The sequence below is a fragment of the Gambusia affinis genome, linkage group LG12 (genome assembly GCF_019740435.1).
Source record: "Gambusia affinis linkage group LG12, SWU_Gaff_1.0, whole genome shotgun sequence".
Classification (NCBI taxonomy): Eukaryota; Metazoa; Chordata; class Actinopteri; order Cyprinodontiformes; family Poeciliidae; genus Gambusia; species Gambusia affinis.
In genome coordinates this window covers 12,394,043-12,406,122 of record NC_057879.1, presented here as the reverse complement: position 1 = coordinate 12,406,122, position 12,080 = coordinate 12,394,043, and the positions used below count along the sequence as shown (strand labels likewise).

The window sequence follows — 12,080 nt, the reverse complement described above, 5'->3', positions numbered from 1 at the left end:
ATTTGCTTGTTTGTTGATTGGGGCTTATAATACTAAACAGCAGAGGCATGGAGTAGATGATGAAAAAATGTTATGGGTAACACGTTATTTGATGGGTTGTGAATAAGACTATCATGACACCGTCATAAACATGACATAACACCTGTCATGAACATGAGTAAGTCTTCATGAATATTTATGACTGTTGTCATAAAGTGTCATTCGGTAAATCATGACACTTTTAATACAAAGTTGGCTTTAAAATGTCTTTGTTATGACAGGTTGACAGTAACCAAGAAATCATGATCTGACATAGATTTGTCATAAAAGCATTATGACAAATTTAGAATAAAAGCATATTAAAACTAGAGCAACTAAAGACGAGGCAAAGAAACAAACATAACCGGAACCACTAAGAAGAAACTGAAGTAAAAATCAAAACAATGCGACAGACTGGCGACCTGTCCAGGGTGAACCCCGCCTCTCGCCCGGAACGTTATCTGGGGATAGGAACCAGCAACCCTCCCGACCCCATTAGGGACAAAGGGTGTATAAACAATGGATGGATGGATGGAAATCAAAACAAGGTAGAACTAATTGACATAAGAACTAACACAAATAATAATAAAACCCAAAACAAATTCAAACAAGCTGAGGTCCTGGCAGCATCCTCGCTGGTTCAAGTGTTTTTTTTATTGTTTTGTTTTCAGATATGCCTTCAGCAAGTAAAAGATCTAGCAGATGGTGGTAAAACAATTGTTTAACAGACTTCAACAGAAATAAAGTTAAAAATAGATGGATATTGTAGAATTAAAAGATATCAGTATATCTACACTGATTACATCTAAATCCAAAAGCGACTTACTTTCTCTCAACAATGGCAGCTCCTCCAGAGTGGCTCTGAGCCTCCTAGTGGTTCCTTTAACTATTGCTCTCTTTACAGTTTAGGTTGTTGGCCATGTCTGGGTAGGTTTCCTCTTTTAGGTGATTGTTGGTGCTTCAGATGTTGAAAAGTTTAGTGGCATATAATGAAGAATCTTGTCTGGCGTGATTAATTGTCTGCTTATGCTTTTCTAGCTGAGGTGTTCATGTGTATTTCTCATTTTTTTCATCCTGTTTCAGAGCTGAGACAGAGAGAGGCCTCAACCGAAAACACATCATTGAAGGTAATCTGCCAAAATCCTCCTCTCTGTTTTGTCCTTTACGTTGCACCATCCCTCCCACTCCTGTGTCAGTCCTGCAGAACCTCCTTCTGTCTTACTTGTTCCTCCCTCCTTGTTCCCGTCTGTGTCTCTTCTCACGTCTTCATTGTTGATGCAGCAGAATTTGAAAGCAGAATTGGCCAGCGGTGCATCAGACTTTGTCAGACGTTTTGTCTCCCATTACTCTAACAGGTTTCTTTCTTTTACATTCACATTGTATAAGGAGTCCTGGAGCCAGCTGCAGTGCCTGCTCTTCTTTTCTCCTCTGCCAGACTCTTTTTCCTAATTGTTACTTTACTTGAGTTTATGGCGCAAAACTTCCTCAGCCCCCACTTTTGAAACAACTGGCCTCTCCAAAGCGCAATGCACCTCTTACAGTGACTCAGCCCTCTCCCACATTATTAGCATTCACTGCAGCCACTGCAGCGATTCCCACCAAACAAAAGGCGAATGCACCCAGGATAGGCGGAATGAGAGGGGACAAGGTTTCAGAAGCAGAGGAGAGCAAGAGATTCAAGGGAAGCAAAGCGAAGGTATCATCATCAATTAGTTAAGCCTAGTTTTATTGTAAATGACAGATTTGTGAGAGTAACTGGTGTGACACGTGTCATCACAGACTAATGTGCAAGCTGAGTGCAGCATCTGTTGAAACTCTCTTCTGTAAAAAAAAAAAACAACAAAGCCCTTCAAGGTCACTTGTTCAGGCGCTGTAGTTCACTAATCCAAAACAATAGATTCTCCTGGTTTGACCTTGAGATGAACAAACCTCTTACAGGCTGAATATTTTCATAAATTCCCTGTCAGCTTGAGCAGCGATTGATCAACTTTTATTGAGCTTCCATTTTAAATGCATCGTTTGCTGCAGTTGCCGGCAGAGTTGCTTTGTTGTTCAGCGTGTTTTCTCGCTTCCAAAAATAGATTCCCTTCACGGCCCTTTAAACTCCAGCTAATCCAACCGACAGCACCGCGCAATGACGGTGCAAACCCAGATTAGAATCCACGTTAAAAAGTGGTTCTCAGATTGTGTGGGAGCAGATGACAAGGAAAGGTATAAGGAGTTCTAGCAGCACTAGGAAGTGGTGTATCTCTCAGCTGGGATTAGTGGGTGATGAAGAAGCCTCTGGCACTAATCTGCCACACACACACTCTCTTACTTTTCCATGTCTCTATTACGCTGCCGTCCTCCTTTGTTGCAGTCTCCTGTGTCTCCGTTTCATTTCTCATCAGGTTTTAAGTTGAGCAGGCGCTGAGCGTGACCTTTCTTGTGTTTCCATGTCTTCTTTGAGCTTGATATGTTTGGGTCACCCTCCCCCCCACACACACATCTAACACTGTTTATGTAAGAGGAGTGAGGATTTTACAGGTACAGGTTGTTTTTTTTCACTTCATACAGTGGATCTTCTTGTCAGAATGCGAGCTCAGTTTCAGAGGGATTATCTTTAAGACTTGTGGTGTATTTAAAGAATGCTTACTTTCAATCAAAGATTGCTTTGGAATGCTTAACTAGGATTTAATTTTTTTTATTTTTAATGCGTCAGCCTGTTCTGGGTCTTTTATTGCTAGTTGAGAAAATTTACCAAAATAAAGCAAAAATGTTACTGTCTTAACTTTCAATCACATATTTAACATATTTGGAAAACAATTAGCCACTCACTATTAACTTCTTAGATAATATCTTGAAATTTTGCTTTAATACTTTCACAAAATGATGTTTTCTCAGGTTACTACTCATTTTGTAATATGTACCAATCCCTCTGTGAAATAAGTATTTTATTTTCCTTGTTTCTCTTGCTTTGTCATCAACAATCCGGCCCCATTTTGTTGGCTTTGGCAAGCAGAACAAACCTTTTAGATATCCCAGAATTAAATTTGCTTGTAAATGAACTGGGATCAAAATATATGGCAGGCCAGGCACAGCTGAAATATTTTAAATTAACTGGCACTTTCTGACATCAAGTTTCCCAGAATAATGAGGGCTCAATGTTAATGTTTTCTCACCAAGCTAGAGATTTTTGAAATGTCTCTTTGTTGTTACTTTAATGAGGACATTATCATGGATTGAGCTTGCATAAAGCTGCAGAAAGCTCACAATTTAGGTACAATTGTACAAGAAAAGCTTGGAAAATTGGATTGGCTCCTGCTTCGAATGCGGACCATGAATGTGGAAAAAGCGAGCTGCTGCTGAATGCTTTGTACTTCACTTTGTCCTGTCCAACCCATAAATCTTTCTAACATATTTAATCATTTTTCTCACCTCAGGCTTAAAAGGTTCCCTCCAGAGGATGCAGCTCGACTATGTGGATGTGGTCTTTGCCAACCGGACGGACAGCAACACTCCTATGGAGGGTAAGTGATTTTTGATCAGACCTCTGGAGGCTGTTGGAGGGTTGGGAGCATAGCATGAGGCATTCTGTTATATGAGAAGGTGAGAAATACTATTGAGGCCACTGCCTTTGCTGAACTGATGGCTTATATCTGTTTGGCCAAGTAGAAGTGAATTCCTCTGACCCGCGCTGACATAAGTTAATATGATAATCTTGCCTCATTTCTCGTCCTCTTGTCCTCTATTTTCGTCTCTCAGTCTCCCTCTGTTTCTCTTGAGTCTCTATGGTACTGCTTTCTTCCACAGGGTCTCTGAGCTGCGCCCGCTCCCAGCCCTCCCTGCTCGTCAGAAGCAGGATTATTTGCCTCCTTCGGGAGCGGCTGGTATATTTTTGGGTTGGTCTCTCTTTCTACCAGCCCCGCTGTGCACTTGTACTTGATTTCTACTTTTCAAAGCTTCAGTGATGCCTTTCCCTTGCATCCACCATATGTTATTATTAATTTCTTAAAGACGTTTCCAGAGTTTTCCTCAATTACTTCTCCTCTGAAGATACTTGAGATTCTTTTTTGTCTCTTCACACAAAACCTTCTCCAGAGGTGGTATCCACCTAAAGGCATGGTGTCTTTTTGATCTCCTAAAAATATGTTGCTCCTCATTTTCTTCCCTTTTGTTGCCTCCCTTGACAACCAGATGACTGTGGGAGGCCAGTCTGTCATGCTCATTGTTCCAGAGGCCCGGCTGTCATTATTAGCTGTGATAACTGGCAGGTAAACCCCACAGCCTCCCCCGTCAAAATCAGATTTGGCCCTTCAGATAGTTTGATGTAAAAAAAAAATTTATTGACAATCTGACTGATTTATTGGTCAATGATCATATTTTAGTGAACATAACTTGAGCTCCCTAACTCCTGACTACTGTTTCAGGAAGTTCTTAATAGTAATAAAAAGCATTTACTTTATTTCAACACAAGTGTTTATGCTTTTACTTTTGATTTTATTGGCTTTATTTATTTTTAAATCAAGTGATTAAAATACAAGCAGCAATTATTGTGAAATATTCAAGTTGTTCCTTGTGTTCAGATGTATGCCTTTTGGGAATTAGGGCACTTTAAAGTTTGTTGTGCCCTTTACAAGAAATAAGATTTGCCACAGTTTCTGATTACTGTTGTATAATTACAGTAATAAAGAAATCGAACATCTAAAATAAAGTCCTGCAAACATTCACATAAATTATCAAATAGAAAATCATTTTAACTTGTAGCCACTTTTAGATTAATGCCATGCATCAGTTCTATAATGTGCCCCAAATACTTTCCACTGGTTGCTCTTTCCTCTTGGGACCTCAGCAGCATGGTGAACTTGTTATTCACATGTTGTTTTACACACAGAAATCAATGTAAACTGGCTTAACAACATCAGTTATAGGAGGAGGCATGGTAGCATTTTAAAGGACATGTAGTGGTAACTAACAGGTGCTTATGCATGCATGTGTTTGTTTTGTTATGTTTTTTTTACCCTAACTATATACGACCTTGTGTGAGACAACTTGTGTCCCCTTGGGGACAAAAAGTGATGTCATGGCAGCAGAGTCTGTCTTTATTATCATCACTGTGTCCCTTATCCTATGGCCTTATTCTTCTTTGACTCTTTTCAGTCCTCTGATATTCCTGACGGGGTTTTTTTCTTTACTTACCACCATTTCTCTTGTTTATTTTCTTCTACTTTTTGTTCCGTCTGTCAGTTGGAAAGTTGGCACTGCAAAGATGGTTTCCCCCAATGTGGAATTTCATCTGACATGTCAAAAATTGTGTCATTTAAGAATTGTCAAACAGCACACACAATGAGATTTCTGCCTACTGGAGCAGAACACATGTCAATTATTGTACTAATAGCTACACCAAGGCCTGATAACCAAACAGCTCAAGGCTCTAAATTTGATTGCCAACCAGTCATCCTGCATCTGATTTTAGATAAACAACATCACAAAAGCTGCCTGCTGAAAGGCATAAATGTCCCATTAATAAAATCATTTGAGGACAATCCCAGCATCTTGACACACTTCTCAGTAGAATAGCTTCAACACCTGCCTTCATTGTCATCAAATCCTTCCCTCCCAGAGCCGTAAACCTTGAATGCGGTTTTCCAAGGCATTGAAAATCTCCCCTGATGTGATATATTGATGAGAAGCACACTCTCTGTGTGCATGCAGGAAGAATATAAATAAATCTTCAAAAGACAGAAACATCTCCAGAACAAATCTGACAAAAACACACTGACATTCACGGAGACACCTGTCCAGACATGTACGGCTATTAGTGTGTGTGGAGGGTTTTCTCACACTTATTGCTTCACGGTTCAGAAGGGGCACTGTCATACCTGCTGGCTGGAGCTCACCAAATGTTCCAGACTTTGTGGCTCACTGCTGCTGGGAAAGAGCTCAAGGACATGCAGAAATGGGCTTACAGCCAAGCAACTTTCTATTACGTGCATGCCAATAAAGGAGATTTGGATGAGCAAGCTGGAAGAGTTTATTGCCTTAAAGAAAAGTTTATTTTTCTGTCATGTTGCAAGCGTTTCTTTATTAATCCAAATAACCTTTACTTTTTATTTTTTTTACTCAGCTTAGGAAAACTATGGCAAGATGTGCTGGAAATCTCAACTAAATTTAAAACTTAAAAACAAACAGGTTAATAGTGTATGTCTTTGCTCCCTGAAGTCGGATTTTCTCACTTTGTGTTCCAAAAAACTAACAGCACCTAATTCTTAAGAGTAAAAACCTTTATGTTTAAGATGGTTTTCCTTCTTGATAAATTTAACACATAGTATTGTCAAGTAATGTGTTAGCTGACAATACCATTGCCCACATAATTTAAAGACCATATTTGTGATGTTATTTACAGCTCTACAAGAGCAAAGTTAAAAGTGGCCACATTAAGTTGTGACTTTATTCCTCTGGCTCTGATAAACCTGCAAATCGTCACTCCATAGGAGACCACACAGTAACAGATTACCAACAGAATTAAGGTGCAGTTTAGTTCCAGTCTTCGGTTGATATTGGTATGTGAGGAGCAAGGCAAGGATAATAAGTAACAGAGATAGAGATAGAATCTTTATATACCACGTTTGCCAGTTTCTCGCTTCACATTTTTTTCTTTCTGTCCTTGCGTCCCTCAACATCCTGTCTTCCATCTCTCCACTTTGGAGCAGATCCTCTACCCTCCCACCTGCTTCGCCCACGCACATACACTTGCTCTCTGTCTCTCACGGAGGCACAATTTGGTTTAAAGAAAAATCCGGTAATTAAAGGAAATCATTAGTTGTCTTTTTTTCACTCTTCTGTGGATTTAAATCTCTTCCTAATTCTCACCCTATCAACTTCACACTCTTGCAGCAGCATTTGCATTGTGCAAATGGAATAGAGGTTTCATTAACTGTCATGCAAATGCAATATTACGCAGACTGAATGTAGTAATGAATTTTTTGCGTATAGTGAGACATTCATGTGATCTATCAGCAGATCTATCCTGATTTAAAAGCTATTTTGGAAGTTCTTTACAAATGGATTCATGAATAAAGCTCTTTTGCTTAGCATGTAAATAACCAAACAGAGCATTTTTGCTGCTTTCCGTGTCATAATCTCACACACACACACACACACGCACACACACACCCACACACGCAGATACACACACCTGAAGGCTACAGCTGACTTCTCTCCCTTCAGTTTCACCTCGCTTATATATTTGCACAGCACAAGAAGCATTTTATCAAGGCAGCTTTTTCACTCAGGGCCCCACAGCATTTGGACAAATGTACGCAAATGATCTAATGTGACCCCAGCAAATCACATGTGTGTACAAACAAGTTTTAATTAAAGTAAACCCTGGAGCTGCCAGCTTCAGCAAAAAAAAAAACAAAAAAAACTGTGTCTTCTTAAGGTCTTCCAAGTTTCAGTGGTTGCACCAACTAATATTCAAATGTCAACAATGCACTTATTTAGTGTTTCATATTTGTGTTTTTATAGAAATTGTGAGAGCTATGACTCATGTGATCAACCAAGGGATGTCCATGTACTGGGGAACATCTCGCTGGTCTGCCATGGAGATCATGGTAAGTTATTGCAAAAAATATTGCACGACATGAAAGGTTAGATGAATTAATCGATATTAATTCATTTTTATCAGTCCATGTTGTTACTATTATAGCACCATCTGGGAAAATACCTCTGCCTCATTCTGTCTTATTCAGAGCTAAAGTAATGTATTAAATAATGTAGTTTCTTCAGCAGAGTTTTCTGTTGAATGTGATTTCCAACTCATAAAAAAAAACATTAAAAAATGTATATATTTTTCACATTGCTTAAAATTTACCTTTTTTTCTTTAAAATATAGTAAGTAATAATGAAGCCAATAAAACCAAAAGACTAACATGCTAAAAGATGATACTATATGCAGCTCTGGGAATAGATAAAAGTCATGAAACATAAAGGTCAGGGTTGCATGTTTTCTTTATCTCTTCAATTTCTATTTCCCATTCAATTAGGAAGCCTATTCTGTGGCCAGACAGTTTAATCTTATTCCACCGGTGTGCGAGCAGGCTGAGTATCATTTCTTCCAGCGGGATAAAGTGGAAACTCAACTTCCTGAGCTCTACCATAAAATAGGTAAGTGTAGCAAGTTTCCATTTATTTTCAGTGAGTTTTGTCCTTGATGGTCAACATCATATGTCTCTGTTCTTCCATAGGTGTGGGTGTGGTCTCTTGGTCTCCTCTGGCATGTGGGATTATCACTGGAAAGTATGAAAATGGCATCCCAGAATCCTCAAGAGCTGCAATGAAGGTAGATTTTCATATGATTTTCATGGGTCAGTCCTCAAAGAATTATACTGTAATGCAGTATAAAGTACATAAAGTACAAAAGTGTTTAGAACTTTTAGCCACTTCACAATTGTCCTCATTGCACAAACTTTTAAAAATTTTAATGAGATTCTATGTGAACACATTTTTTAAATAACTGGGAAGTAAAACAACATGTGCTCATAAAATTTATTGGAAATAAAATTCTAAAGCTAATACAGCAGTCTCCAATCTATCATCCAAAAATGGAGACCACTCCTCAAATGCAATGCTATACAGTTATGGTTGTCTGCCTACATTGACATGGCAAGGAAAGTTGTAATCAGAGAAGTAATGACGAGGTCAATAGCTCTCAATGAGCTCGAAAGTTCCACATTTTGAAAGGAAAAATCTTTTTCTAAGATAACTGTGGTGTCAAAAGATTGTTGTTCTTCCATATAAATCTGGTGCTAGATTGACAAAAAGAAATTAGTTCTTGAAAGAAATTAGGCAATGTAGAGGAGTCAGCAGACAGGCAAAAGAAACTGCTTGTGTAAGACAAAACCTAAATTGAACCTGCTAAATGGTGCTGAATGATGGCTCAATTAGCCATTACATTAGCAGGCCTAGTTGTACCTGTTAATACAACAAACATGCATTCTCTTCCAGAAGGTCTGATACCTCATTGTGCATGCTGTTTGACAATTCTTACAAATGACACAATTTGATGGCATGTTAGATCAAATTCCACCTTTGGGGAAACCATCTATGGAGCCCCAGCTTTGTAACTGACAGGTGCAAAAATAAAAAGAAGAAATGAAATAGGAGTCACAGTCTTGCGGTACAGGGAAATTAATCACTGTTGACGGGGAGATGGATGGCGCTAAATATTGGCAATTCTAGAAGAAAAGCTGTTAGCCTTGAAAGATCTGAGACTGCCATCATTTATTTTATAGCAAATAAACAACACTGCCGGACTTACAATTTATTGGTTTAAATCAAGGAAGATTAATGAGTTAGTATGGCCAGTTAAAGCCTGTAGAAGTCTGAGGAATGACTTGTTCACCAGTGCTCTTTGTGATTGAGCTTGAATTATTCTGCAAATAACTGGCAAAAATATAGGCATCCAAATGGGCAAAATTGGTAGTGACTTAGAGCTGTTATTTTAGCAAACAGTGGTTCTAAGAAGAAAGGCTAAGCATGAATGCATGCCTCATGTTTTAAGACCACAAATTATAGTTTTCCTCCGATTCACAATAATGCACTACTTTGTGTAGAGGCCTGTGAAATTTTATCAATACTCATTATGGTTTGTGGTTGTAAAGTAACAAAAGAGATTCAATCACTTTTGTAACAATATGTAGTTTAAGTTGTTTTTTATGTTTCAGGTTTAATGCTGTTTATGCATCTTTATTTTTCCAGCCATATCAGTGGTTGAGGGAGAAGATAACGAGTGAGGATGGAAGAAAACAGCAATCCAAACTAAAAGAACTGACTCATATTGGAGAAAAACTAGGCTGCACCTTGCCACAGTTAGCCATAGGTAAATATCAAAGTAAATTTTTCATTTTTAAATATATTTTCATTAGATTTACCATGACCCTGTTAGACTAATATTCTGCTATCCTGATCATAAGCCTGGTGCTTGAGGAATGAAGGAGTCAGCTCAGTGCTCCTGGGGGCCTCCAATCCCACGCAGCTGACAGAAAACCTGGGAGCCATTCAGGTACGCATTCAAGCCCTTTCCAACATTTGCTTCTTTGTGCTGTTGCCCAGTATTGTCAGCATTTGATGATGCACTGTTGTTTTTCTTCTGCACATTTTAGGTAATTCCAAAGATTACAGCAGGTATTGCTTCAGAAATGGACCATATTCTGGGCAACCGTCCACACAGTAAAAGGGACTACCACCACTAGGATGGACACTTTCTACTAAAGTGCTCATAAAGCTTTTCAAAGCTCACTTTTCACAGCCATGGCACCATAAGTGCGTGCCCACGACTGTGTGTATCTGTGGAGGACTGTGTGATTATACTTGGCTCTTTCAACTCATAACTGTGAAGTGGGCTACATGAGGACAAAGCGTGCATGCAAAACCAGCCAGTTATCAGACTGAACACAATTTGGAGGATCCATCAAGACAATTACCTGCATCGAAAAGAAAAAAACCTCACCAACAGCGAACTTTGCAGAAGGTGCTGACCCATATAGCGCTGGAAAAAGAATAGAATTAATTGTTTAAATACTCCGTTAAAATGGCTGTCAGTGCATGTAGAGAAAACTACTGAGGAAGTAATTACCTCTAAGCATCCAATTAAGCATAGCAGAGCACTATTATAGATTATTTGCATCAAAATGGACCTAATGCTAGAGAAATCTATTTTACTGTGTAATGTATGTATTGTAAAAAGAACTACAAATGGTGATTATAATGAGCCACATTTCAGCAGAATGGATGAACATTCCCCAATGCAGCTGGAGCTTGCTTGTCCATGTGATTGCTTCAGAACTGGAAGATCTAAATGTCAGCTAAACATTGTTTTTGCTACTGCCATAAAAAAAAGTTTAATTAGTTTAAATGAAATAAATATACAGTACAGACCAAAAATTTGGAGACACCTTCTAGGTGTCTCCAAACTTTTGGTCTGTATATATATATATATATATATATATATATATATATATATATATATATAAATAAATCAAAACATATGTAATGACTGTTACATAAGTATGTATTTTAATGAGCAGTTATGTTGTTCTGTTCTCTTTTCCACTTATGCAACAGCACCGCAGAGTGTATTTTCCTACTGTGCCCTTTCAACCTATTTTAGTTTGTACACTGGCAGAGTTTCTGTCAGTAGGAATTGTATCTGATTCATTTCATTTCAGTCGGTACTGTGGATGGAAAAGTGTCTCATTGAAGTCGGGGTGATGATTCTCCTGCAGGGGAGCTTGTGGATAACAAATAAAGCCATGTGGCTTATGGAAAGAAATAGTGGTGAAAAAATAAAAAAGAACACCATATGGACCCTTGCAGTAATTGCACCTGGAACAAAAAGAGTTTTTTCCAAGTTTCTCCCAGATGGTTGTTTTATGTAATGGGATCATCTTTGCTATGTTCTGTTTGTCCAGATATGTATTATGGTGTTGTTCCTCAAATTTGTACATGAAAATTAAAGAAACGCTTAGAATCGTTTGCCTCCTATTTTGACTCAGAAAATTAAAAATGTCAAACTGACGGTAAGATGCAGAAACAAAATAATCTTTAAGCATCTTTATATTATGAACTTTGTCATATACAAATAGTGTAATTTATTATTGTACGTGTTTGAGTCACAAATAGTGGCAACACCTGGTGGGGGAGATGGCATTCTGCCCAGGGCTGTAGAAGGAATTAACCTATATTGCAGAAAATAGGTTTGAAGTTGGGGGGAACTAAACGTTTGACCCAACTCATACAGTATAAAGGCAATTTTACCAAAACTGAAGATGTATGTAATTTAATAAATTTGAAGAAAACTGAAAACTGTGTAACTCATTCTGGAAATCGAAACAATATTAGTTTTCCTAGCTGACAATAAGAAATATTTGCAGCAGTTGTAGCAATTGTAGAAGTAATAATTATTGAATAATTTAATCCAGACTCCTGGTATATATTGTGGAATTCCTTGCTGCTTTTATTTTTTTTTTTATTTTATTTTATTTTATTTTATTTTATTTTATTTTATTTTATTTTATTTT

At 38.1% G+C, this 12,080-nt stretch overlaps 1 protein-coding gene across 5 annotated transcripts in view; it reads left to right on the top strand.

The window, feature by feature from the left end:
• The window catches only part of kcnab1b (potassium voltage-gated channel subfamily A regulatory beta subunit 1b), a 37,524-nt gene extending 25,708 nt beyond the window's left edge, over positions 1–11,816 (top strand). For all 5 annotated transcript variants that reach the window (XM_044133790.1, XM_044133792.1, XM_044133788.1 and 2 more), the window contains 8 exons: positions 1,102–1,145; positions 3,441–3,527; positions 7,528–7,613; positions 8,046–8,166; positions 8,247–8,341; positions 9,760–9,880; positions 9,975–10,063; positions 10,164–11,816. In XM_044133790.1, the coding sequence (XP_043989725.1) occupies positions 1,102–1,145; positions 3,441–3,527; positions 7,528–7,613; positions 8,046–8,166; positions 8,247–8,341; positions 9,760–9,880; positions 9,975–10,063; positions 10,164–10,253 (733 nt within the window). In that variant the 3' untranslated portion in view covers positions 10,254–11,816. The remainder of the gene's footprint in view (positions 1–1,101; positions 1,146–3,440; positions 3,528–7,527; positions 7,614–8,045; positions 8,167–8,246; positions 8,342–9,759; positions 9,881–9,974; positions 10,064–10,163) is intronic.
• The last annotated feature ends 264 nt before the right edge of the window (positions 11,817–12,080 follow it).